Genomic DNA, 27316 nt, shown 5'->3' with positions numbered 1-27316 from the left:
GGAATCCGCTGCCATTACAGTATAAAGGCCATATATCATATTTCTAAGAACTGATGAAGGTACGACTAAAAGCTCCAGAACAGCTACTTAATGGAACTTGTGTGCAAAATTGTTTTGTCCACCACTGGGTCAAAGGTCAAGAACAAACATTCAATTGCAACATGATGATTTTGATGACTCGCTGTTTGCTTTTGTCTTAAATATAAACATGAATTACTGAGAAAGGCTTGACATTTGCAAAGACGGAGTTCCTCGGAATTAAACGCAACCGTTTCAAATCCCACGTCGTCTTCGAGACACAGACACAAAACCATGTTACCACAGAATCCAAGAAGTCTCAGGCCAAGGTGCTATCAGAAGCTAGTTTCAGGTCTCGTATACATTCTCAATTCCCTTGGAATAGAGGAACCGGACCGCCTGCACACTGGGATGGAAACGACACCCACAGTTTGCACACCGACGCTTCTGTACGTGACAGCAAAGACACCTCCGTTCTCCCTGCTGCGTCAAAAAAAAAAAAAAAAAAATCTGATTTCCACAATCATCTTCTGACAGTGCGTTCGACTAGAAACCACACTGTCATACTCCCTGTGTGAAAGTGGAGATATGCAGATATCTGATTTCTGGGGTACAGGCTGCTTGCTGCAGTGACAGCTGTGCCGCCGTGATAGGTGGGCGACACAGCAATGTTAGCGTGTGATTGTATGCCAACGGGCAATATTGCCCAAAAGTTAAACTGCAGCCAACTTTTCAACACTGCCAACTGGTTGGTGGTTGTCACGCTGGCCAAAAGATCTGAGTGGTTCAACTCGAATGGAAAAAGTAGATTTTGAACAACTTCGGATGACTAGCTGCTCGGAGTTGTCTACACAGTAGTTGCGGCGTATGGTATTATATATATTTTCATGGCTGAGCCGTCTACCTCCGTCCGCTACCTCCTGCGCCATCTCCTACAGACAGCTGTGTGTTGTGGAGGAGTGGTGTGTGTGTGTGTGTGTGTGTGTGTGTGTGTGTGTGTGCAGGGCAGAGGAGGGCCGGCCTCCAGGGAGGCTTGGAGTGGCCACTCCACGACCAGCCTGGAAGGCACTCGGGCAGCCGTGGTGCCTTTGTCTCCCAGTCCAATCTGGCCACCTCATCTCTCCCATCCATCCATCCTCTCCCAGTGCTTCCTGCCTGCCCGTGTGCCTGCTGCAGCCTCTTGCATCACAATAGAGCCAGGCCTCAGTGGTCGTTGCTCAGAGAGCACAGAGAGTCCCATCTGGACCCCAGGAGAGACTGAAGAGAGGACGGGAGGTGGACCGGGAGGAAGACAGCCACAGACCAGATGTATTTTAGTCGAGGCCAAAGACTGATTGAATCAGAGCTGCTTTCTACCTAGATGCGGTAGCTTCCATTTTCACACATTCCAGACGGATGAACTCACGCTGGGTTTGTGATTGTGGTTGTTTCGATGGTCGTAAAATGTGTGCAATAACACTGAACATACCTGCAGAGTAACAAGGTTCATTGTTTCACACTAGTTCTGAATGTTGACTGATTGACAGATTTTTTTTGGACTTCATTAGACCTGAATTGCGTCATCAAATAATAAGCCAATCAACTATTTTGGTAACTCTGGTTACATCTTCTCAAATATGACGATGTGCTACTTGTTTGGATATGGATCCATGATAGTAGTTTTGGAGTATCCGTTGGATACAACAAGCCACCACTCTGGAGGTGCTATGTTGGGCTCTGGGGAAACTATGACATTTGTTTTTACTATTAATTGACAGCATTGTAAGAACTTGAACACCAATGAATGTAGTATAAAGTCAGAGACGTCACAGTTCACCCCCCTTCCTCCTGGTGACACCACATCACCGCTGTTTGGGGGTGTACCTACTATCACAGCAGACCACGCCCCTCAGGGTCGACGCTGCTACAAGAGTCGCTGCGCCGCTCTTTGATGTGTACACTCCTCCACGCGACGGGCGCGTGGCAGCCCAGCGGAGAGTAGAGCACGAGACTTTTTTTTCTACTTTGGGACGGCGGAGAGTAAAACAATGAGTTGCGGCGGCTTTTGATACTCGGAAGGACACGGACCGTGAAACAAGCGGAATTCAATGGGGGCTGTTTTGTGTAAAAGTTGTCGGTTTGTACACGTTGTGACATTTAAAAAAAAAAAAAAGTCTAAATGAAGGCGGTAAATTGAAATAACACGGGAAAACAACTCGTTCGTGTTTAAAACTGGCAGGGACTTAAATAATGACGGTTTTTGCTTTTCCTAGTCGATTTTATCTCACTTTTAATGTGTTTTTAGATTAAGTGCGATTCCTTGTAGTTTCTGACCTGTTATTGTCGCTTGTTTATTATTTGTTTGGTGCGTTTACGGTTTACTACAGTAAATGACGTTTAACGGCAGGCGGACGAGGACGTCTTTATTTGTTGTGACAGATCACACACAAAACGTTTCTTCACATGTTATGTCATAACAAGTAGTTCTGGCATTGAGGGGAGAAAGCTGGTAAATGATTTCAAATCAGCTAATATTTACTTGGAAGACTGAAGTTGCAGTTGCATGGCGGAGGATCAACAAGTTGACCGGAGCGCAGACAGTCTGACGCCGGGGCTGCAGGGCGCACTTCGGCCGACTGGCAGCTCCGCTTTGTTGTCTAAACCTTATCTCATGAACCCAAACTAATAGGTTGGTGACCGCTGGGAAGAGAAGGGGGGACGTGGAGGCTTGTGTTTGTTCTCTGCGAGTGAGGAATGCCTCCCGAGATTTGGAGGGGCAAAAGAAACTTCAGGGAAAACGTCAAACATGACTTGTGGCTCTTTACTAGTGCGTGGGTAGCATGGGAAAATAGTGCCTGTTTGGGTAGAAACTTTTTTTTTAAGGTCCTGGCCCCTGATGGTTTCAAGGCGCATAGTGAATAAATAAATAAATTCACTTGGCCCTTCATACACTCAGCCAGCTTTATACAGGGTCAAGTTTAGCTGAGGTTGGTCAACATCTGGAAACAAGTATCTCACTGTATTTTAATCTACAACATGTCTCGATCAAGTCCTCCCTAAATAAATGTGTAAAAGTGGGTAAACCTACAGTACAGCTTAAAGTGTTCTCAGAGTCAAACTTTAGCCTGTCTAATTGACTTTAAAAAAAAAAAAAATTTCAACTCTTTAAAAACAAACTTTTAAAAGTTTTTTTTCCACCTAATATAGACATTTGAAATATATTTCAGGTCCATTTCATCCACGTTGCACTGTGAATCTTGAAGCTTAATAAAGACTTTCTGTAAACTAAAACTGACTGATGTGGTTAAATCAGATCCACTGCTTCAGATAATCACTCAATTGCAAGTAAAAGTCCTACATTGAAGTAAATTAATTGATCATCATTACTGATGCATGAAGGTGTAAGAAGCATTTTACTGTCAATGCAATGTGGGGCTCATTTTATAAAAGTTATCGGGATATTTAAACTAACATTTAATGAGATCAACATATTTTATAATCTGTGAAGTAGCCTAACAAAGAACTATAGTTGTAACGGGGTAAAAATGTACTCTGATATTTTACTTCCACTACCCATACAATCATACTTTTTAGCGTGCCAGAAAATTAATTGGTATGTCCAAATACTATGTCAAATGCAGTTCACCAAAAATATCAAGACATCCCATAGCATCCAGTTGCATGTTGCAGTATGCAAGCCGGCATGCTTTTCCTGCTATCATGACCCACAATCCTCTGCAGCATATATTGTATATGAGCAAGAGGGTCAAAGTTCAAGGTGCCATGTTCCCATTTGAATGCATACTGCATGTAACTGTACTTTGTAAGGGGGTCTGCAGTGCGTACTAAAAGTAAAAAGAAAAAGTATGCATTTTGGAACGCAGCTTCCATGTAGCCTTTCAAAGAAATGGAGCCTCAAGTAAGAAGTATCAAAAAGGTGTAGGCTACAGTAGCCCACTTGAGTAACTGGCTGGTCACCACCGAAGAAGAAACCCCCAGTGACCCGTATCCTGGTCCCAAGACTTCCCCTCAGTTCGGCCCCCGGGTTGATCAGCTGAGAACCACCTCTGATTGACAACCCCGAAACCCCGTCTCCATGGAAACCGCCTCAGTGGCGCCGCGAGGGCTGGCTCGAGGGCTGCTGTGAATGGGGTGACGTCACGGCGCCGGCGCCAGAGAGTCTGCTCCGGAGACAGCGAGAGCGAGAGAGAGAGAGAGAGAGAGAGAGAGAGGGGGGAGAGAAGGAGGAAAAAGAGAAATAGGGAAGAGGAGAGGAGAGGTAGGGGTGAGGCTGCTGCTGCTGCCGCCGCTGGTGGGGCTTCGCTCGGCTTTGCACCGGCGTGCTCTTGCGCGAATTCATCACCTCGCCTGTCAGGCATCAGTCAAGGGCGTCGTGCGAAATGTACACAGCTGTGGGAGCGAAAGGAAGACGGGGAGAAAATGGAAAAATCCGATTGCGCCAGATGTGGACACAGACTGCCGGAGTTCCAGATTATATTAGAAAATGCACATACAAAAAAAAAAAAAGGGATCGCCAGACAGCTGAAGGAGAAACTGCCCGTGCCCGGTGAAAAGAACTGCGCGTAAAAACGAATCACACAGATGGTGTTTTGCTGGATTTGTTCAAATACATCTCAATCAGATTATTTTGCGAGTAGGTCGCATTAATCAGCATTATAGATTTAGGACAACTTTCTTCTTCTCTTCACCACCGCTGCTCACGTATCCAGGAAGAACAGCTTTCTTTTTGTTTTGTTTTGGAAAGACCCTACCTTCATCTGCAGGCTGGTCACTCCGTCTCCTTTTGTCCACCAGGATGACTTCGCTTTATAGCATTTCCTTGCTTGTGTCTTTTAGATGAATTTTCCTGCAAAAAATAAATAAACAAAACATCAAAAATGATAATCGTTTCCACTCTCTCCACCCCTCAACATGAACACTCTTTAAAAATACATACATTTAGTTTTTAATTTTATGTATATCCAGGAAATGTTATCCACAAAGCATAAATCGTGCACGTCAAAACAGCCCCCAACTGCCCCCGGGGGCAATTAGTCAGCCTCCCCCCAAACCCTCCACCTGAAGAATGAAGCGTGTAATTCCTACAAACAAATGGCTCATTCAGAAAACATTAAAGTGTCAATAGCAGTTAATCACCTCTTCACGCGCTCCGATATGAAAGCTGCGTTCGGAGGCCATGACTAAATGAACTTTGACACACAACATTCTCAGGTGACCATTAACGCCGGAGTGCACGGGACCTTAAGTGATGGATTTAGATAGGCACAGCCACTTAACAACACCATGTAGGCGTACATGGCTGCAGGGCAAAATGACACATCTCTCACGGATATGTTGGTGTACACGCAACCACGTAACACGGATGATTGTTAAATGTGTTGTAAGGGAGAATTATGAACAAAAAATGCATCATAGTTGTTAGTCAAGGGATCTATTTGTGATCCTATTGTGCGCGCCATCACCATTTGTGATAGATCACGAGTAATTCGTTTCGCTCTGGTTAATCTGAGGCACTGCTGGGAAGGGTGAATGAATAACAGTCAATTATATAGTGAGTCAACATGACTAAATCATATATGTCGGACGAGTATTACCAAATATGATAGATACCTATGTCTCATGTAAAAACACACACACACCGTTTATTTTAACGCTCGTCCAACCAGTGTCCTGGTGGAATGTGTTCCAGCTCGCCACTCCAACATTTCACTCTCAGGCTCAGAAACTTGCCTTCACACCGGTCCGGGCTGGAGGGAATTAAGAATCATCAGACGCGCCTGATACGGGACCTGTCATCACAGCTCCACACCTCCAAACCCGCACGCGTCAACTAAATGGAGAGTCACAGCTGACGATCGGGTTATCAGACTACAACTTATCGCACCGTCGTACATGAATACATCGTTTTTATTCTGACTCATAATATATATTTTCCTAACATTTCCCTGCTTCATTTTCATCATTAAAAACAATAAGATCACATTTCAGTTCGTTTTTGGGGGACGGGTATTGGCGCCTGCTCACAACTTGTCCATAGTCAATTGACAGCCATGTGAATCATTAATTTTCTTGATCAGAAACAGGTAAGGGCTTAATTTTCCAAATTGCCCACCGGAGCTGCTGAAGCGCGCGCTGGGTTCCGCCTCCAACATGCGTTGCCACTGGTAACGCGGAGGAGGAGAGGAGGGGTTTGAGCTCGAGGAGCCAACGGCAGAGCTGAACGGCGTTGAGTGACACGGCGCGCGCGACCAATGAGCGCGCTCGACCCGCCTGTGTCGCATGCCCAGCCCGCTGCCTATATAAAGCACACTGACAGCTTGGTAATCCAGTCTGATCGCTGATCGTCTGGCAACCAAAAAAAAAAAACTACAACAAATATAAATAACAGGACCTTAAAGGAAGCAAGATATCGACACACGCAAAACCTTCTCGCCTAATTTAACGCCGACAAAAATGAAAGCAATAAGCCCCGTGCGGTCCTTCCGGAAAAACAACGCGAATTTATCAGAGCACTCCTTGGGAATCTCTCGGAGCAAGACCCCGGTGGATGACCCGCTCAGCCTGCTTTACAACATGAACGACTGCTACTCCAAGCTGAAGGAGCTGGTGCCCAGCATCCCCCAGAACAAGAACGTCAGCAAGATGGAAATCCTGCAGCATGTCATCGACTACATCCTGGACCTGCAGATTGCGCTGGACTCCAGTGTCGCACTAACCAGCCTGCATCACCCTCCGCGGCCGGGGCAGGCTCCATCCAGGACCCCCCTGACCACCCTCAACACAGATATCAGCATCTTGTCATTACAGGTAAATTACACCGTAGCTAAAGCAGGAATCGCAATCCGGTGTGTGGGGGGGGAGGATAGCGGTGGTGTTGTGGAAGATCTATAGCCCATAGTGGCTTTTTTTTTTATTTGTGCGCATAGCCAGTGCGCCTTTGTAGCGTATGCGTAACTCGCACAAAATGGCTTGTTGGAAAAGAAAATGGCATGTTTTTTTTTTCTTCTTCTTCTTCTTCTTCTTGTTCCTTGAGTACAGAACAGAGCTGAGGAAGAGATTCGACCTACATAATAACACTGTGTGCAACGTCAGATCCCTCGATCGGATGCCCGAGTAATAAGAATTAACATTTGGTCTGTTTGTTTGTTTGTTTTCAGTCCCCGGAGTTGCCATCAGAGCTGATGACAGATGACAGCCGGACTCTGCATCGTTAAAGCGGTAAGTAGGCTGTCCTCGTGTCTGCTGCTGCATTCTGTCCAGGGCTCTTTAGGGCTCCGCTACCGCCTGTCTCCCAGTCTGCTGGAGCAGCACTACCATTTACCGAATCCATTTGTTCCTCCGCTAAAGTGGTTGACGTCTCGCGTTGCTGTAATGACCACAATATGATTGTTTATGGGGGTTTTTTTTTTGCACGAGAACGCGCTGCATCACCGGGGCGTCACTTATGGCAAGGAGCGGACAGTTGAATCCAAATTTAATCACATGTATGATTTAAAAAAAACATGTAATCAGTGTAGCAGAGCTGTATCTCAAAGAAAATTAATTCAGGGCTGTAATTCTCTGACTCCTCTACTGTCTTAAGACTTTTTTTTTTTTTTTTAGTTTGAGTTTGTTGGAATGAAATGGGAAGAGAGATTCGCTCCAGGCTGCTTGTGTTACAGTATATAAGTAGCAGTCGTCGGGGTTGTATTATACCCTCTTGTGTCTATAATGAAGAGCATCTGCAACAGGAAAATAATGGCTGTTTGGATTACTGCTACTACGATGTCTGCACATAATTGGTACAAGAAGTGGGTAGGCGCCAGCTGAGCGGCAATTACGCTGATTCTTCCCCAGATTGTAGGCTGAAGTTGTGCGAAAAGTGTGTGTGCGTGCGCCCCCCACCCTCCCCCCCTCTCTCTCTCCCTCTCTCTCTCTCTGTGTGTGTACATCTGGAGCGCAGGGTTTGCTTAGTATTGGGAGTGTTTGGTTAAATGTTAAAAACTGCGGCTTCCTCCCTGGCGCCAGTCTGTCCGGATCTCTGCCCTGTTTGCATTTTCTAAACACGCCTCTCTTTCTCAATCTTTTGCAGGTGTTTGGTCAAGACGCAAAAACACACACAGGACCTGGGGAGCAGGACTTTCTCCCCCTCCCCTCCAGCCCCCCTCCAAGCCCCAGCCCCCCGCTTCAACCTCTGTCCTCCAGGCCTGGATTTTTTCTTTTTCTTCTGACGCTGAAATCAAGAGACTTTTGCTTATTATGGAACAATCTTATGTGATGTGTTTTCTGTTTGGACACTTCATTATTATTTAACTTAAGACCTTTTTTTTTTATTTGTGGGTCCTTTCTGGAAATGGAAGGCGCGCTATATTCCCGTCAGTGGGAGGAAAATCGAGATTATTGTCACAAGGATTATTTCCCCCTCACCCCCCCCCGTCCCTCTCCTTGTTGAAGTCTTCGCTTTTTTTGCGGAGGTGGGAACGTGAATAGAAAAGACAACATGGTTAGTTACTGTAAAAAGTTTAGTCTTTGTCTTGTCAGAATTGTTGGCACATGAAGGACTGGACGTTGTTTAAAAAAGTAAAAAAAAGAAAAGAGAAAAAAAAGAGTACAAAAACATTGAAGAATGAAACCTTGTGAACTCCTGACGGGAGTTTATCTTGTATAGTTGCAGGAATTTGAAACTTCTGCAAAAGTGTAATGATGTACTTAATTATGCTGAAACTTTTTATAAAAGTAATGTAAATTGTACCTTTTTTTTTATATAAAAATAAATCAAAAACGCAACTTGAACATGTTTCATTTTGGGGAAGGGGGGGGGGGGGGGGGGTGAGAATTAACTGTTGGTGTCGGAGGTTCAGAAGACATAACATGAGTGCGTAAAATCGGGTTGTGCGTCCAGCTGACTTTATAGAACTACACGGACCCGGTCGTACAGTGTGTACAGTCCACATCTAACACTTCAAAACAGATCTCACAACAACAAAGTGTCCTTATCAGACCTGCAGTATGTGACCTAATAATGGCCCCCCGAGGGGAAGGCGACCTGGTCGCATGAAAGCTCATTTTAAGGCGCACTGACAACACTTTTGCTTTCTCCCATGCTACATAAAGTAAACGGGATTAAATGGTTTGGCGTGACGGGCTGAGCCTTTGAAGCGCCGGACTGTTAAAAACTAAACTGGGGAAAAAATATGCAAATTATGCGTTACTTATTCAACTTATTGGAGAGGTTATTATCATTTTAAACATGAATTTGTTTGGGCCTGTGTGGCTTTCCGTTATTTGCTGACTTTATCAGCCATAAAGTGATATCACCTGACTGCTATGGTTACTAGTTGCCAGTGTAAAACGATCAGGTAGCTATGAACGTCACTTAATTGCCCCCCGGGGACAAATAAAGTATTTTTTTTTTTTTTAATGAATCAAGTGATGTGCTACTTGAGTAGAACTCGGATACTTCCAACAAGCGACAAATGTGCGCACAAGGGTTTCGATGGCAAATGTAACGCTGTGGTGAAAACCCAACAGTCAATCATCGCCATCCTAAACTGCAGCATGACCTCTGAAATAGTTTCACTAAGCCATCTGATGGTTCCCCAGGGACCACTTCATGGGATCTCTCTTGATCGCGCGTAGAAGCTGTAGGAAAAAAAAGAAAAACTTCTTACATGATACAACATGACACTTCCATGATCCAATAGTCATGCATGTATACACTTTGAGATTGTTTGACAGTTAAACGCGAAACTATCTCAAAAAGCCTCCAAGAGGACTGAGTACCCCCAGTAGTTAATACTGACAGTCAGCGTCCGTGTCACCAGCCTGCAAGCACGTTTGTATGGAGAGTGCGCCATCTATCGGACGATGTGAACCCTGCCAGTGACGCCCTCCCCCTCGCATGCCGCCCTGTCTTCTCCTGAACTGCGTAAGGTAAAAGATTAAATTGTTGTAGAGAAGACTTAGTTTAAATATTCTGGTTTATTTACGAGCTTAATCCAAGTCCACTGAGGCTTCTCTCTACAAACAGCTGCTCTTCCTGCAAGAAAGAACAGAATAGAGAGAAAACATGAGACTAATTCCAAGGATCCACGTAGGAAAAGCGTTTATTGATAGACAGAACATCTTTTCACAAGCATTGCAAAAAGGCACCACCGCTCCAGCAGACTGGTGCGTGCACTTCTTCGATCACAGAAACAACACGCTGCACCACCGTCTACACTGCCGTCTATTTGAAATCTTCTAACTAACAAACACAACACCGCACAAAACAGGTCTTCAGGTTTCCTGAAAAACACTTTCTATTTCTGAAACACACGATGTCCACAACATGTAACATTTATAGAAACTATTTCTATAACAGCACCACATTCACATGAGAATGAAATCACACTTAAATAGTTCTTAAATTGTCCAAAAGCATGGCACGTGGGAAAGCAAATCCCAATTTGGTATCATTACCTTCAACTTTTAGTTATAAAGGTGGCTTCAGATTTGTAATTGTTTGAATAAAGCTGATTTTTTTAATTCATGAATTAAAGCTTTCGAACGCACTACTCCTGATTCCCACAGTAATACTTGCTACATCTACTTTCCAACACTAGAACACATATCTACTCTAATTCTAATTCTTTGGAACACAACACAACACCAACAGGTTGTCAATGTCACCAACAACATCAAGAGCAACAGTCTACGGGACCCTCGTCAGAAAGACGACCAGCTTCTCAGAGGACGCTCTCCGTCTCGTCTCCCAGGCTGATGGTGCGCAGGTTCTGGTTGTGGATGGCTGCGGTTGTGGTGTTGGTGGTGCCGCTGCTGCTGCCGGGGCTGATGATGACAGCTGGTGAGACGTCCATGCTGGAGGAGAAGGAGGAGGAGGTGGTGGTGGTGGTGGACTCCGTGCCTTGGATGTTAGCCGGCTGCTGATGGCTGTTGTTGGTGTTAGTGTTGGTGGTGTCGTCGGGGTTGTTTGTGTTGTTGTCAAGGGCGGTGTTACTGGTGGTGCAGTTGAGGTTGCCGGTTGGCCACCCCTCATCTGGGCTGCTGGCCATCAGGCTGGCCTCGGACGGAGCTTCGGAGCAGATGGACATGCGGGCCACTGCCGCGTCCTGCAGGCCACTCAGGCTGCTGGGGAGGAAGCCTCTCTTCTTCACCAGGCCCTCCAGCTCCAGTTCAATCAGGCTGGGCTTCAGTGCGTCTCTCTCAGAGTCTCCTTCAGCCTCCTCCAGAGAGCGGTCTGAGGAGCTGTCACTGGAGCGCATCCCTGAGTCGGACGAGTCCTTCTTATCCAGGAGGATTTCGCTGAGGAAGCCAGGCTTGGTCAGCAGCCCAGTGGGCTGCGAGCCGCTGCGGGAGGACAGAGCTCTCGCCTCTTTGTGGAGGAGAGGTGTGGTGTTGTCTGCTTCTTCTGGGCCGGAGTCTTCATCGTTGGGCAGCTTGTGGTACAACGAACCGGCTACCTTCCTCCTGGAGCCGGAAATCCTGGACGACGTGCTGTGGTCCAGCTTCTCATCCTCTTCACTGATGGGGTCTAGAGGCTGGGCGTCGGTCCCTGAGGGGAATTCTGTGGCATCGCTAGTCTTGGAGCCTCTCTTGGTGAAGGACTTGCGGCTGTCTTGGTCGGCTCCTTCCTTTGCCTGAAGAGAGGGAAGAGGATTCAATGAGAAGACCATGAATGTGTACAGGATCTTGTGCCATTGGCCAAGAGGCCTCAGCAGAGGGGATCCTTGTCTCTCCTTTATGTGCCAAGAGAAACAAAGACTATAAGCCAATAATTAAGAAATGCAACAAGCAATGATCGCTGCTTTCCCAGCTCAGAATAAGACGTTTGCCATAGCACAGGTCAGAGGAATACAACATCTAAAATGATACATTCAAGAAAAACACAACATACAGTCTCCGAAACTATGTCTACAAATTAATAATAATAATAATTGGTCACCAGAATGTAATCACACAGTGGGAGCTACACAGTTTATGCTGTCAGTCATGCAATGGCACAAACTCAACAGTGTACTTGTGACTGTCCACCCACCCCTTTGTCCTCCGAGCTGGCAGCCTGAAGGAATTGTCCAGGGTGGGGCTGCACGGGCCTCTCCCCCCCACCGCCGGACATCTCCACCTGGGCCATTTGAGAGATGTACTCCCTGTAGGCGTCATGATACTCAGCCTGCTGCTTGTCTGTCAGCTTGCAGATGTCATTGGAGGATTCCTGAGAGTTGAGGCTGGACATGCTTGAGGTGCGGAGATTTGTCACCTGGAAAAATGAGAAAAAAGGTTGACTTTGTGTTCAAACACCCATGAGAGTTTGCTGAGAAATATATTCTTGTTAAAAGTAACTGAAGGGTGATACTGCTTGGTTGCGAGCCTAAATTGACAGCTGAATATAATAAAAATAAAGCAATTTAAATGCCTTAATTACAATGGTAACCAATAAAATATTCCAAACATGAGAATTAGATACAGTGAAAAAGTTCCTGGCAAAGACCGTTGACAGAGTGGCAGTTAAAGCGGTGGTGTTTTATCGATGTTAGATGATTTGGATTTTTGAAAAAGGTTTCAAAGTGAGCTCAAATAAAATAGCAGCAGAGCCAGCTGTCTACGTCTGAGTGTTTCCTCGTGTCTTAGAGATTTTGCAAATTAGCAATAGGGAAGGTGAAAAAAAAAAAAAACAGGGGGCCCCTTGACACATTTCGGTGCGCTGCAGTGTGCGCGCGTGTATTTTTAATTCCGCCATGTTCAAAAGCTTCGCCTGCTGAGCTCTTTTCTCACTCGAAAAACCACATTGATGTGAAAACAGTGAGGTCACCAACACACTGGCTTGGTGGCGATTAAGTTTACACGCTCGCACGTATGCGTACACCAGCAACTTTAATGCCTCTCATGTCTTTGCATGTTTATATGGGTTGGTATAATGCGCAGACACACACACATACACACACACACACACACACGCACACACGCGGCTCATGTCTGTTGTGGTACATTCACACTGAGCTCCTGACAGGAAGACTGACCGGCCAGTGTGAGTTGTTGCTGTGTCTCGGAGGTTCCTCGAGCCCCGCTCCGCTGAGCTCCTCGAAGCTGAGATTCAGGCTGAAGGCTGCCGCTTCATGCTGGGCCCCCCCCGAGCGTCTGCTGGGCTCCCCGTGGTGCAAGCTGCTGCCCTGCTCGCTGGCAGCGCGAGACTCATCCTGAAGCAGAGCCTGGCTTTCAGCGTGACGTTGTTCCAATACCTGGGAAAGACATTACAATTTACTATTGCAACCATCTCACTTTTTTTTTTTTTTTTTACAGGACACACTCAATGTGTGACATACAGAACATGTTTGCAATAACAAAACACGTGCTTGTGAGAGGGAGCCGTTCTTATAAGTAGAGCCCTCTAGCTGTCCCCTCATCCCCGACAAAACCTCCCTTCATCCAGATATCAGTCAGCCATCTTGGACCAGATGTTTGTGCTGGCTGCGACCTGGCAACACAACTCTGGCTAATGCATGTAGCTGTAAGGCCGCTGCACTTTCCAGCTGCTCCTACATGCGTTCTGCATTGGATCTCCGGTAAAACACGACCAATCCCGGGCTCGGGTTTGGTAATAGGAGCGCAGGCAGACGTCTGATGAAGCGGAGCCGGCAACATGTGTAAGTGATTTCAGCCCCGGCTCAGCCGACTGGACTCCTGGCTGACTGACGAGTCCCCTTCTTGTAATTCGGATTATAAAATCCCCCGTCCCAATATCTGAGCGCCGCACAAGATGTCATATTATGAGATGCTGCCTTGCTTCTTTTTGGAATAAACACGAGTTGACATATATCAACGGGAGGGCCTCGGCAGGGTGGATTATCTGAGTGAGGAGAATGTATGCCTTTGTAAATCAATTTCAGTCCGTTACTCAGAATAATGAAGGGGTAATTAGGTTATTGTTAGTGGTGGACTGATGCTCTCTTTATCTTTTATGTCAACTGATGGCCCACTTCTTTTGATATGAAACAACAAACAAAAGCCAGTCCTATTTATAGAATTATATAGATGCCCACAGCAAAGTGATAAAACCAGGATGCGTGGCAAACAAAGACGCCCTGAGAGAGAGAAATTGAGTCTCACCGTTCCCCTGAAAAGCTGCCAGTCGCCAAAGTTCATCTCCATCTCTTTCTTCAGCTCATCCAGGTTGCACTGAGACAGCACTCGGCCATTTATATTAGCCTAAAAGACATAAAAGACAACACAATCAAACAGGAAGGCGGCGCAGAAGAGACAAAGAAGCTATACAATGAGCATGAAAAGAAAACACAATGAGGAAGTATTTGAGAATATCAGAAAATTCAGTCTTGAATATTATGGACACGCGCACCTTCTTGATGATGGAGGCGTACTGAGGCAGCATGCTGGGGTCGATTCCATCTAGCTGTCTGAGACGCTCGCACACCGCATCTGTGTTCATGGAGCTAAGCAGCGCCGCAGGAGAGACCTACACGCACACACAAAATTAGAATATAAACAACTTATTCGGAGTGTTTCCATTAGTTAAGGTTACCGGGGGAAACTTGCACACTCTGTTAGACCGACTCATCACTCCTCGCACATTGATTAGGGCAAAAAACGAGCAACAATTCCTGGCAAAGAGACGTGCAGGCCTGTTACTGTGAGGCACACAGAGGTGCAAAACCACAATCCCACACAGTAATTCTCTCCATCAGTCACACAGTGTAAGTGTAAAAGTAAACAAAGCGGCAAACCTATCCAAATACACTGTTACCTGCTCTTATTCTTTCCCGTGGTGTATATATAAGCACGTAATGTGTGTGCACAACACTTCAGGGATGGAGTCTGTAAGTCTGTGCGTTTGCCGTTGAGGCACACCGGAGCGGCGGCCGGCGAGCAGCCACGAGGCTTTTTGTGACTAATACCGGTGGCTTGTTGATGTTGTCTCAGGCCTCACAGACATGCCAACATGCCACCCGCTGGCACAAAAACTCAACAAACCTCATTCACCCTCCTCCACCTACTCCCCTTTCCCTCTGCTTGTCTTGAAACCTCACTCTTGTTCCTTCCTTCCTTCCTTCCCTCCCTTCCTTCCTCTCACATTCCTTCCCTCTCCGCCGCCTGCGCTGACCTCCTACTCTCTTTTCCATCACTCTCTCCCCCGGTCTCTTCCTCCTACTGCCTCCCCTCCCACCCTCGCCATCTCTGCTCTCTGTCTCGGCTATTAACGCCATTAAGACATGGCTTCAGTCTAAGCCTGCCGGCTTTGTTTCTGGTTTCGGGGGAGAGAAGAGCAGAGCTTAGTCGGACTATGAGTGGTTGTTGGACAAAAAAAAACAAAAAAAACAAGCAGCTCACACAATACAGTACACAATAGTAGGTGCCAACTTTCTGTATTGGTGGGCAAGAGGATGAAGGCTGGCACTCTGGGAGTTTAGCTACTGTTCATGTCCACACAGTAGAGGATTTACTCTAGAATGAAACTATGTTAGTGAATCTACTGAACTACCACAGGACGTGAAGTTGTGTTTTGCATTTACTTCCAAGTGATGAGACTATAATATCTCTATCTACAGCATGCTTTGGTAGTACTGAACCAGGGATGGATGCGGAGACACAAGTAGCCATTAAACCAAAGTTGTACCTGCTTTAGTTTGTAAGGCAGCGACTTTAAATGCTTGACAAGGAGACAAAAAGAAGCAGACGGACAAATAGTCAAAAATACGCACAGACATTTATAACGATGCGAAGCCGGGGCCGTACCTGTGAAAGAGGGAGAGGGGGGGAAGGGTGCAGAGGCAGAAATTAAGACAGAAAAGACAAACAGACAAGCGCACATGTTGAACTCATCATCGGGGGGAAAGAGAGAGACGTTGACAACAGAGCAGACAGAAATGTATCTGTCTCGCAGCAGGAGAGGAGACGGCTCCTCTACAGTAGCTGCACGGCAGACTGGAAAAGAAGAAGCTATTGGAAGGAGACTTATTACACAAGGATATTTTGTTTTCGCTGGAGTCAGCAGGCTTTCGCAGTCATAATCTTTGCAGACAGAAAGGAGAAAGAGACGGGAGAGAAAGACCCAGACAGAAAATGAGACATCTCGCACTTGGCGCAGAAAAAGCAGAAGTTTCAATTCAGGAAAGGCCTTGAATAAAGACTCCTCGATTCAGACGGCAAGCGTGTGTTCTAAAAACGTGAGCAAAGGCGTAAATGTCTGCGGGTGTGTCTGCTTGTGTTTGTGTTAACCCTCCCAGTGTGTGCGTGTGATAAGACTGTAATTACAGCTGGGCTGAGCTCAGGGCTGGGCAGAAGGATGGGGAAGAGGAAACAGAGCTCTGTGAGGGAGGAAGCGTCTTGGTAAGGAGATAAGCCTTACCAGCACTGGGCTCATCGTCAGTGTGTGTGTCTGTGTCTGTGTGTGTGTGTGTGTGTGTCTGTGTGTGCGTGTTGCCAGCCCCAACAGTTGCTCTGATGATAATCCCAGCAGCCCGAGGAATCCATACTCACACTTATATCAGCTAAGCAATTACATTGGGATATATCCAAAGACACACATATATGTGCAAGTGTGCACACACAGCCACATTCATAGATTTGCAGAGACACAGGCACATGTGAACACTACACAAAGAGATCAAGTGTGAACCAAAAAGGGATAAGATTGGCTAATACACATAGAAAAACCAGACTGGGATGAAACTGAGGAAATGTATACTTAGGAGGAAAGGAAACAAAAGCGTACGGGAAGATATGAGGAAGACAAAAAAGGGTATGAAACTTTAAGACAGTGATGAAGGTTGAAAGGAAAGGAGGAGGATTGAAGCGAAAATGTAATGACACAAAAATACAGACAGAGAACGGAAGGAACATTACATAGTAATCTATATTTAAATCTTTCAAACAGCTCCTTTAAATGCTTGCTGGCAGCTCCCTGATAAGGGGCTTTGTGGAGCAGAAATCTCCCGAGTAGTGTTATCATCAAATTGTTCTAATAGTGGCTGCTCTCTCTTAAAATGTGTGAATATCTGGGTGTAGAGATTCAGTTCTTGCAACTCCATGCATTCCTGAAGTGGGTTAGCAACACTTTTAAGTGCATTTATAAGAGAATAGGAACAGCTCACATATTTACATATGCTGAAGGCAGTCATAGCCGCATCAGATGCTGAATTTAATGTAAGCATTCTGAGTGTGAGAGTCTATATTTGTTCTCTCTGCTTTTGTAAACTACAGTAACAAAAATAGGCAGCCTGTCAAAACACATGGGCGTGCATGCTATGCATTCAACACACACAAAAAAAATCACAAATAAGGTTTGCTAACATGCAGATAATGACGGACTGGTTGCATATTTGCATATCCACAGTGCTCCGCAACTGTAACTACATGTTACCATGGAGGGTTCAGAGGGACAGGAGGGGAGGCCTTCTCTGGCATCCTCTGCAATAACATCCTGACATGGGCACAGAGTGAAGACAAGGATTGTATCGAGAAAAAAGGCTAGTGAAGGTTGAGTTCCTTACTGCGTAATACATGTAAAAACCTTCCGCTACTTTACTCTGGGCTTCACAAACTGAGAAATACCACCAGCTTGAGAGTGGTTGAGCACGGGGGGCGGGGACAACAGGGTGATGTTAAAATCATCAGGAGGTAAAATGTAAAGGCAAAACATATGAAATCACATTGAGGAAAGTGAGACAAGGGGAAAGAGGAAACCGTATTCCTCTGAACAGTACTTCAGTAGACAGGAAGTGTTAAATAAAAAACAAAAAACAAGTCAAAAGGTCATACTGTAGGTTGACACAATGGACTTGATAGCTTATTAAACTTAGCATAGTGTTATATAACAGAAAGATATTTCCCTTAACTGGTACGTTTTAAACACATTGGGTAACTATTAAAACAACAATAAACAGGAGACAGAGAGCCATGAGAACATGGCCATGGTTCAAACTTTCAATCACAGAAGCAATTTTGTTGCATAATATGAATACCACGACACCTACAGTAGTATATCTGCGGCTGTGACCACCTAGTGTGAGACAGAGGCACATGTCAGATAGATCGAACACTGTCTTTACTTACAAGTCCATTGGTGTTGTCCTTAGGTTGACCGGGTGGTTTAATGGAGGGGCGCGAGGATGAGGGGACATGGTGAGAGTAAGGCCGTGGCAGGTGATACACATGATGGGGGAAATAAGGCTATCAGGGGGGAGAGGAAGGGATGTGTAGAGGAGAGGAGGTAAAAACAAAATGAAATCATATGAGGGAGGTCAGGCACACACAAACAAAAAATGCAGCAGGGAAAAAGATACTATCACCATTGTACTCATCCTTTCTCAGTAAAGTGAGGCGCAGGTTATTTAAAAACCACGGTGATATGCTACATTCAAAGATCTGTTTACTGCGCAATTTATTCAGGCGTATCTGCCAAGTGGGTCAATGCAATGCTACAATATGATAGGACTGAATAGTTAAATGCAGAAAGGGCCTTTTTCGAAAAACAAGTGTGGTTAAGCAGAACAGTGGGTGTCAATAAGGTGGCGAGAACTGTCCCTTCTGTCGCTGTTAGATAGTGGTCATTCCAGTTTTATTCACTTCTTTTATTTTAAGATTATCAAGAAGATCCTTTTCTCACTTGGGCTTTTCTACTTAACACGGAAACCCGATGGACTCCAAGTAGTAGGTAGAGGACAGATTATCTACACATGAGTCGCTTTTCTTGCTCACCCTGTTGTAAAAGGGGTGCTGAGGGCCGGTCATCCCACTGAAGTAGCTACTATGAGGCTGAGGAGGCAGGGATCCAGCAAAGGAGCCCGATGGAGAGCAGGCAGCAGAGTGTTGTCCGTAACCTGACTGGGGGCGGGGCACTGCGTCTTGCAGGGGCAGTGTGGGATAGGTCACTCCTCCCATGTTCATCTGCTCCCTGGCCGCTCTCACGTCTAAAAAGAGGACAAAGACAGGGTAAAGGGGGGGGTGGCACGAGAGGGAGAGAGAAGAAGTGTTTATCTGCAATGCTGATGATCATGTCTTGGCTAGGACTATAAAGACTCTTCAGATCCACCCACGCAGCAATAGCTTTAATTCATCATCTCATGAGGGTTAAGCCAGTTGTGAATCCGCAGAGAAAAAAAAACTAAATCAAACAACTGACGTACAAACAGCAAAATTCCTCGATTCTTAAGGCACTGTAGGGAATACAACAAGAACGATGTTCCTGAACATGTTCTCCTCGTCCAAAATAGGAGACAATCAAACGACTAAATGTGGGAGAGAAAATGAGCGCTGATGTAACGATTACGATGATAAACAATCTTCAACTGTGAATTCCAGTCTCACTTTGATAAGCCAGCCACAAGGCGACTCTGGCACACGGTTGCCCTCGCTGTTCCTGGGAAGTAAATCCACCCATGTAAACAAACAAAAAGCAGAGAATGTGAACTTGTACGCTATCGCATAAGAACTCCGCCACTATTGTTTTCGCACGAATCAATTCGACTTCGACAGGAGTGGAGAAAGGCGCTTAGGCGGGAGATTTACTAAAACCTCCCAAATTAAAGTTAAATAAGCCTGGAGACAGAACAGAGTGGCTCTGTGTGGCTGGCAAGAAAAGTAAGGACCAGAAACAGAAGCAGGCACCAGAATGTCTCCTGGTTATACAAGTGGCTGCTGAATGACACGCTGAGTGAGACCCAATCCAGCCTGTGAACACAATGGAGGCCTTATGATGTGAGTCAGGCTCATGGGCGGGTATCACTGACAGCACTACCCACTGGCTGGCCACAGGACACCGGGCACCAAGTACCGACTGGCCACGGAGGGAGCGGGACGACTGGGTAGGAGTGTTGGTCACCTTCCGCTCCCTGAGGACACGTGTGGAGGTGAAAACACACAGACACACACCTACACACACACACTAATAAACACATGTTCTTTGAATACACATAACACCAACACACTTTTGGGACAGGAGGCCTGGACTTACAGACTGGACGTCTGGTTGTAGAGCTTGGTCAGCTGCGCTCTCCATGACTCAGGTTTGGCTCAGTGGAACAGACTTTGTGTGTGTGTGAGTGTTGTCTGTGGTCTAATAACACTTTGATGCAGCAGCTTCACACTAGGCGTCATTGACACTCCTGTATAGGCTGAATGGACGCTGACGCACGGTAGCAAAAGCACAGTGCCTCTCTGGCCTACGGTTTAATTCTGATGCACTATTACGTCACTGTAACTGCGAACTGGGAAATTTGGTGCAGCAGTGGAGGCAAATTAGTGACAGCGAGTGTAAAATTTGGTCCTGATCCCATAGTGTCAGGTCAAGTCAAATGTATTTATATAGCCGAAAACACATATAAAGGGGGCTTTATAATGTCTGCAGCGTAGAACACCTTCTGTCCTTTTTGACCCATACTCCAGATAAGGAAAAACTCCTCAAACAAAAACCCCCTTAAAAAAAAAAGATGAAACCTCAGTAAGAGCTACTGAGGGGGGATCCCTCTCCCAGGACGGATGGAGAAACCTGCTTGACATTTGATTGTTTGCAAATGAGAAGCAAGCTGTGGGTTTCTGAGAGCCCCTGGAGTGGGTGATTTTAGAGCAGACCCCGTTGAAATGTTATGAGTAATGTCACTGCCAAATGAGCTGGCACTGAATTTAACACATCACATAGAGGACAGTTCTCTGTTTCTCCATGCTATTGTATACTCCACCCCGTTATGCACTTTAGACAAAACCGTGTGATTAACCTTTTTTTCCCCTCTCTCTTTCTCTTGCTCTCACACACACAACACACAACACACAACACACAACACACAACACACACACACACACACACACACACACACACACACACACACACACACACACACACATTATGCAAGCGCTCCTTATCATCATGACAAGTTAAAAGCATGAGCAATGTTGAGCTCACTCGAAGAAACTTAAAAAAAAAAAAAAAAACATTTTGTTTTACTCAAATGTATTTTTGGATGAAAAAAATGACCATGTTGAAATAACAGTAAATATATATCCATCTATTTGCACTGATATTAAGTGTTTTATTAAGTGTTACTAAAGCTAATTGTAAATACCGATCACTGGAAGCAATATCGGCTGATACTGATCAATGGGTCTATTTGAAGCCTTCTATCGTGTAGCATTATTTATTTATTTAACTAAGACTGTATATTCGGTATTAAGTAACAGGTCTGAAAGTAGCGTGAATTGACAACTGGCAATTTGTGCAACATGTTCCACTCTTTCTTACAGACACAACTCAACTCCAGTGAAGCCATTTAAGAGAAATTGTCTCATGATTCGTGTCATCTGATGAACCAAAGAAATCCTAATGATTAATAAGGTCAAAGTAAATCACACCAAATATGCTGTGTTCCTTGCAGTCACCAGATCGTAACCAAATAAAACACACTTTGGAAATGTCTTGCTGGGCTAATGGCTTCTGTACTGGCCTGGTTACAGTGGTTTAAGTCTACTCGCGGGAGCTTTGTTGTTGTTGTTAGCAAAAATTAAATCATATTAATAATCTGAAAAACAACACCAACAACATACTTTGATGTGTAAGATGGAACTCTACAGCAGAATTCCTGGAGGAATGTTCATCCCTGCAGCACAGCCCTGGAGACTTGTGAAATCTATGCTGAAGGTGTACCAAAGCTGCTCTGGTGGGTCACGGTGGCCCATCACCTTCCTAGGACACTTGATGCCGGTTTGGTATCTGGTATTTTTCACCCATCTGGACAAATAGGGAGAATATATGAACCTGCTATGATCTCCCTGAGTTTGGGATCCAGATTGACGGTGCAGGGCAGGAACATCTCCACATCTCTAGCAGCAAGAACGGGCGTCCGGGAGGACAGGAAGACCTCGAAGCTGCGGATGTCTCCATCGATCTCCAGCAGCGGTTCCACATCCTTTGTGGTGGGGATGTTCTTGGAGATTCTGTAGAAAACAAAGAAAAACAGAAGGAGTTTATGAAGTGATGCTTTCTTCTATCTGGTCAAGGTAATAATTATTTACAAAATATTAATCTTAATGATTTGAAGAACATGACCATTTGGTTGCTGGAACTAAAGACCATCAACTTCAGTATAAATTGGAGATATTGAAAGGAAAAAAGTAACTATATGACTAAATTCCACAACTCTTGACTGTGTAAATCCCAGTGCTTAGAAAAGATAATACTATAAGTTGTGGAGTATTATTTGCCGATGACACAAATATGTCAACACGTCAGTTTACACACATTTCTGACAGTTCAAAGCATCACATTTTGACGAAAAAATAAGAGGAAATAGCAAGCAGTACTGTTAAGATTAAAGAGATATGCAACGGTCATCATCATCATGAGAGCAGAGAGATAAGTGGATTTAGAGAAGGCAAGATAGTGGAAAGGGGGATGTTTGAGGACAGATAGAGTGAGGGATGTTATCTTTTCTCAGCAGAGGAGGAAACCTGAGAAGATGACAATCAGGGTAATTTAGCAAGCAGCAGACGGAAGCGCCTCATGATGCACTGCTACAGTTAACATGGTGCTTGTTATCACAGCCCCCAAGTAAACACCATGTTTGGAGATTGTTCCATTACTGTGTGATATAGTTTTTCCGTCTACACGACAGAAACGCTGTATCAAGAATGTCAGATTGTAACAATTTTACATACATATTTTACAAACTACAAACTCCGGCACCACGGAATCAACAACTAGAGCTTAAACGAGTAGTTTAGAAGTGACTGCAGTATATCTGAAATGACAAATATGGAAGTGTTGAGGTGGCTAAAAAAAAAGATAATCAAGGGCAGTGTAACATACAAACACGAACAACCCATCGCGATCGGAACGTCTCGTTAATCCCATCATTCAGACGTGAAAATATGAAAGCGTGGAGTGGCTTGTGACACTGGCCATTCATCACCAGAATGTGCCGCTCTTATCAGATGATTTGGGAGACTCCAGCGGGGAGCAGACATTTTTCTCATCTCGGCCTTCATTTCTCTTCTGAACCCTTCATCGTTTGCTCTGTGGCTCCCTTTCTCTCCCTGCATCCTACTTAACCTTCCCTCCTCGCAGTTCAAGCCCAGCTCACCCTCCTCCTCATACATCACCCAGTCTGTGTACTGGTATGCTCTGCTGAGAACGCGGCCTGATGAGTTGGGTTTTTCCCTTCGGCCTGATCTGTTTTTGAGAGTGAACACAGGCCGGCCTTTCTGTGACTTGATTGGATGATTAGTACCATTGCCGCAGCACGCTAGCTAAGTCAGCGTGAGGTCAGCGTCTGGCGAGGGTTCAACACAGCATACTGTTAGCTAATAATCCAAACAATCAGATAAACTAATCCAGTTAACAAACTAGTCAAAATGTTCCCCATGTGTCCAATCCAGTGAGGCTCTCATACCTCCGTGATGGTGGACAAAACAAGTGTGCACAACCACTCAGTTATGAGTTACGTCATTTTAAGCTTTTAGCCGTTATTCCTCTCCAGCCTGCTTACAGTGAGTGAACAGGTAGGGGTCCAGTCCTTCGCTCAAGGACGTTTTGACAGGACAGATGGCTCTTGATGGATACATCTGCTGCTGCAGGCCTCGAACCTATGACCTTGTGGTTACAGGACGTCTCTAAACAAATGTACAAGTCTGGCAAGAAATACAGAGATGGAGGTGTTCTGGAGAGGCATTTTGACATGATAAGTAGTATAAAGGGGGAGGTTCACATGTTTTGAGTATTTTGCGAGCACAAATGTATTATTTAAATGGAGACGCCTGACAAACAAACTCAAAAACCAAAAGCAACCCACATTCTTTTTTTTTCTGCGTCAACGGCACACCAAAATAGAAAAACCTCAACTTTTTTCAAATGCAGCAAGCCACCACAGGTCATGTGACAAGCGTTATCAGCTCTGCAGGCTTCACCTCTTCCAATCCAAGAGCATCACAACATTTGGTTTAAAGGTAAGCCAAACTGAAGATGGAAGAGTTTTCCAGGCGTTTTTTAAGTCAATATGAACGCCCCTTCACTGAGCCCCAAGAAGTGCAATCTAAATTATTTCACTTTTTTTTTTTTTTTTTTTTTCCAACTCCTTTCATTCATCCACCTGCAGATTCACTTTTCAGCAGATCAGCCCAAGTGGGACATCCCAACCGCACAGCCAGTGCAGACACACAGACTGAAAGAAGAGAGAATAGACTGGGAGCAGGGAGTACACAGGGGCACACAGCTGGGCTCCTGTGGACAAAGCCCCCTCAGTGCTTCTTCCATTAGAACTTTTAACAAGACCCAAAAGGTTGAGGAAGCTCCATGTTGGCACACATGAAACCCCCGCTCATGTGACCTGCTGGGGAGGATGAATGGGATTCTGAAGGCACAGATGTTACCTGTATGTACACACACACGCACACGCACACGCACACGCACACGCACACGCACACGCACACACACACACACACACACACACACACACACACACACACACACACACACATTCAAACAAACTCAATGATGTAATGTCAACCGCATACACCTGGGCAGTGAAGATGGGGATATTTAAAAGGCACCGATGAAGGGTGGAGTGGAGTGTGTGTGTTGTGCTCATGTGGAAACACATGTACACACTACATGTGGGTGTTTGGTTCCTATTCCCATGAACTGTATTAACCCGTATACAGAGCGAGAAGCCTGTGCTTTTCCCCATTTCCAGCTGGCTTACTGCTGTTTATTTGTGGGTCTGCAGACACAGACCAACAGGAGCCAGTGACTCACACACACACACACACACTCACTCTCACACACACACACACACGCACGCACGCACGCACACACAGATTTTCTAAGGAATATTGAATCTTTTTATAGGACGTCACCATAACTTAATGGTGTGTGCACGCACACATAGTTTTGTCGTACTATCCCAACAACAAAGTGGACAATAATAAAGAAACTCAAATTCAGAGTTATCTAGTTGTATTAATATCAGACAGCTTTGGTTACATTATTCCATACTTTTTTTTTGCCTAAATAGTTCCAAGAACTTGTCCACCTTGTTTTATTATCACAGAAAACTGCCTTTGGAAAACATGGACAAGTGCTACATACAATGGCGTCCAAGAAGCTAGCTACAATTACACATAGTCTGCTGACCTGCATGTTTGCTCTGGTCGTACAACATGCAGTGGCACGAACAGCTGCACCTTCCAAAGACAAGCTGGTGAGAAGAACAAATCAAGGACATGATGGAAAGAAAAAAGGTGAGTGCGAAAGAGCAGTTCTCATCTTTCCCAGCTGACTGTACAGACACGTCTGCAGCAGCGGCTCACAGAGCTCACACTTCCAACACTGGCCCTGTGAGATCATTGGTAAAGATCTGAGGGCCTCAACCCTCAACAGTTGATATGGTCGATACGGAGAATTGTAGAGAAGCAACAAGGGAATGAAGGAAACAGAATTACTGGAATACAGATGAACTGACAGATGATTTTCCATTACAGCGATTCTGGCCAACATGCTGGACTACATGGTGTTACAGAACAAACAGTTCCCGCCAAATGACAATAGCAGTTTGTGAACGAGGGCTAACCATTTCAGTAGACGTCATTTGCAGTCAACTAATGAGGAGATGCCGGCCTTGGCATTAAGAAATTGACACAAATGACTTCGGACTTAGTCATTCTCACAGCGAACAAACCGTACAGGCAAAATGAACAAAGCCATTCTTATCAGCGATCAATTGCCAAATGACAAGATGGATGCTACAGTCAAAACGCCAAGGAAGCCGGCAAGTTACTTTCAAGCAGACCAAGGACGAGTGAGATAAAAGCCGTAAAGGCAGCCGAGCACCCGCGCCTGCACAATGGGCCCATTGACAGGACCCGGCTTATAGCTACAGCAGTACAGGCGCTAAGGCCCACTCTCTGTGTGGCGTGGCCACTGGGAGCCTTCTGAGCTTATCCAAATGCTAATAGGTCCCAAAGCTGACTGGAGCGTAGCCTTTCTTCTCCTCTCAACCTCCCACACTCGGCAGCTGACTGGAATAAGCAGAATTCATGTCTCTATCCCTTCCATCCGCTATTTGGGCACAAAGTATGAATGTGCCACTTGACTTTGCTTTACAGCTGCCCTCTGTGCTTATGGACGACATGCGCGCACACACGCCACAAAAGAGGTGGTCTCGCTGCCAAACATTTCCATAAAGGGGCCCAAAGACAGAGAGAGATGCCTGCAGAACAGACAAACGCCTGTGCACATTGTGTACGAGAAGCTCAAGAGTTTCAATGTCAGACACTATGTGACCAGCACAACAGTGCGTGGGTGAAGAAGTTAACCAGGCCCGGGTTCGGCACATTCCTCTCCTGGTCAGAGTCGCTGGCACAGTGTCTGCCAAGCGTGTGGATGAAATCAGCGAGGCCCTCTCTGGGAAAACAGTGGACAGGCGGACAGACCGGCAAGCTGGCGCGTGGACTTGCAGCATCAATGCTGAGAGAGGTTATTGTTATGTGGAAGCTGCCAAAGCCTCCACCAAGCAAAAAAAAAAATATGCTTTCACTTTAGATGACGCCATGTTCTTTGTTTCCTTCAAAAATCCAAGCGTACTTCCTTGATTTGAATCAAATGCTTCAAGTAATGTGGACACGCCGTCCTTGCCTACGTCTCTCTGCCTCTCACTTTCACTCTCTCTGACTTGGCAGTGCCAATCGAAAACTTTGTGGCAGCGTCTGCTTTCCATATACATTCGTGGCAAAGTTTAGTCCAATAATTGAAACTCTCTTGTGCTAAGCTGGACCTGTGCATCCCAACGCTAACCACAGAGACAAGCAGGCTAATGGGAAACACACCAGGCTGATAAAAAAACCGAGCTGCTCCGGAGTAAGCGGCCTCTCCTTTGAGACAGGCTCAGGACTCAGTGGTTCCCTGAAATGTTGATTAAACTCATGTGTAGCGCCGAAGCGGAGCCTCCTTGTTCCAGACCCCAAAAACCTTAACTGAACCCTCCACTCGGAGTAACTAAGGCCTCATTCTTGACAAATAGTAAAACAGTAAACCTCAGCGTGGTAATTTATGCGTCAGAGGAGAGTTTGGAGCATCTTAAGGCAAATGGCAAAGTTCGCTCATCGTGACACTAATTGCACCACCGAGTTCATATCATCGCGTGTGGTTGCTTGATAGCAATAATGGTCAGCTGATAGGCTGCGTGATGCAGTGTTAAGTGGGGCGGACTGCAAAAGTGAAGACAAGAAAAAATGCTCTTCTGCATCATAAAGGGTTCGGAATACATCTGGAATGAGTCTGTTATGGAGCTTAAATCCAAACAGTGAGTGATGAATGTGACAA

At 45.5% G+C, this 27316-nt stretch overlaps 2 protein-coding genes and 1 long non-coding RNA gene across 5 annotated transcripts in view; 1 reads left to right on the top strand and 2 right to left on the bottom strand.

Annotated features, from left to right (window-relative positions):
* Positions 1-6349: 6349 nt before the first annotated feature.
* Positions 6350-8784, top strand: id2a (inhibitor of DNA binding 2a). The gene is made up of 3 exons (XM_084014014.1): positions 6350-6825; positions 7176-7236; positions 8090-8784. Exons 1-2 carry the CDS (start codon positions 6472-6474, stop codon positions 7230-7232), a joined length of 411 nt encoding a protein of 136 aa, XP_083870140.1. The 5' UTR covers positions 6350-6471; the 3' UTR covers positions 7233-7236; positions 8090-8784.
* Positions 7416-8996, bottom strand: LOC311016372. Its single transcript, XR_014597477.1, has 2 exons — positions 8190-8996; positions 7416-8151 (listed from the first exon to the last, which is right to left on the bottom strand). It is a non-coding gene; the product is annotated as an uncharacterized lncRNA (long non-coding RNA).
* Positions 8997-10085: 1089 nt separating this feature from the next.
* Positions 10086-27316, bottom strand: part of kidins220a (kinase D-interacting substrate 220a) — a 42116-nt gene continuing 24885 nt past the window's right edge. Inside the window, exons 24-32 of one of the 3 annotated variants that reach the window (XM_084014001.1) lie at positions 21758-21936; positions 18709-18920; positions 18064-18180; positions 15626-15658; positions 14351-14467; positions 14104-14202; positions 13017-13235; positions 12035-12256; positions 10086-11636 (exon numbers count right to left, since the gene is read on the bottom strand). In XM_084014001.1, the coding sequence (XP_083870127.1) occupies positions 10725-11636; positions 12035-12256; positions 13017-13235; positions 14104-14202; positions 14351-14467; positions 15626-15658; positions 18064-18180; positions 18709-18920; positions 21758-21936 (2110 nt within the window). In that variant the 3' untranslated portion in view covers positions 10086-10724. The remainder of the gene's footprint in view (positions 11637-12034; positions 12257-13016; positions 13236-14103; positions 14203-14350; positions 14468-15625; positions 15659-18063; positions 18181-18708; positions 18921-21757; positions 21937-27316) is intronic. The other 2 variants (XM_084014002.1, XM_084014003.1) reach the window with 2 other exon arrangements.

Source organism: Eutrigla gurnardus (assembly GCF_963514095.1).
Source record: "Eutrigla gurnardus genome assembly, chromosome: 7".
In the NCBI taxonomy this organism is placed as follows: Eukaryota; Metazoa; Chordata; class Actinopteri; order Perciformes; family Triglidae; genus Eutrigla; species Eutrigla gurnardus.
Note: the sequence above shows the minus strand (reverse complement) of the source record. Positions and strands in the feature narration are given on the sequence as shown.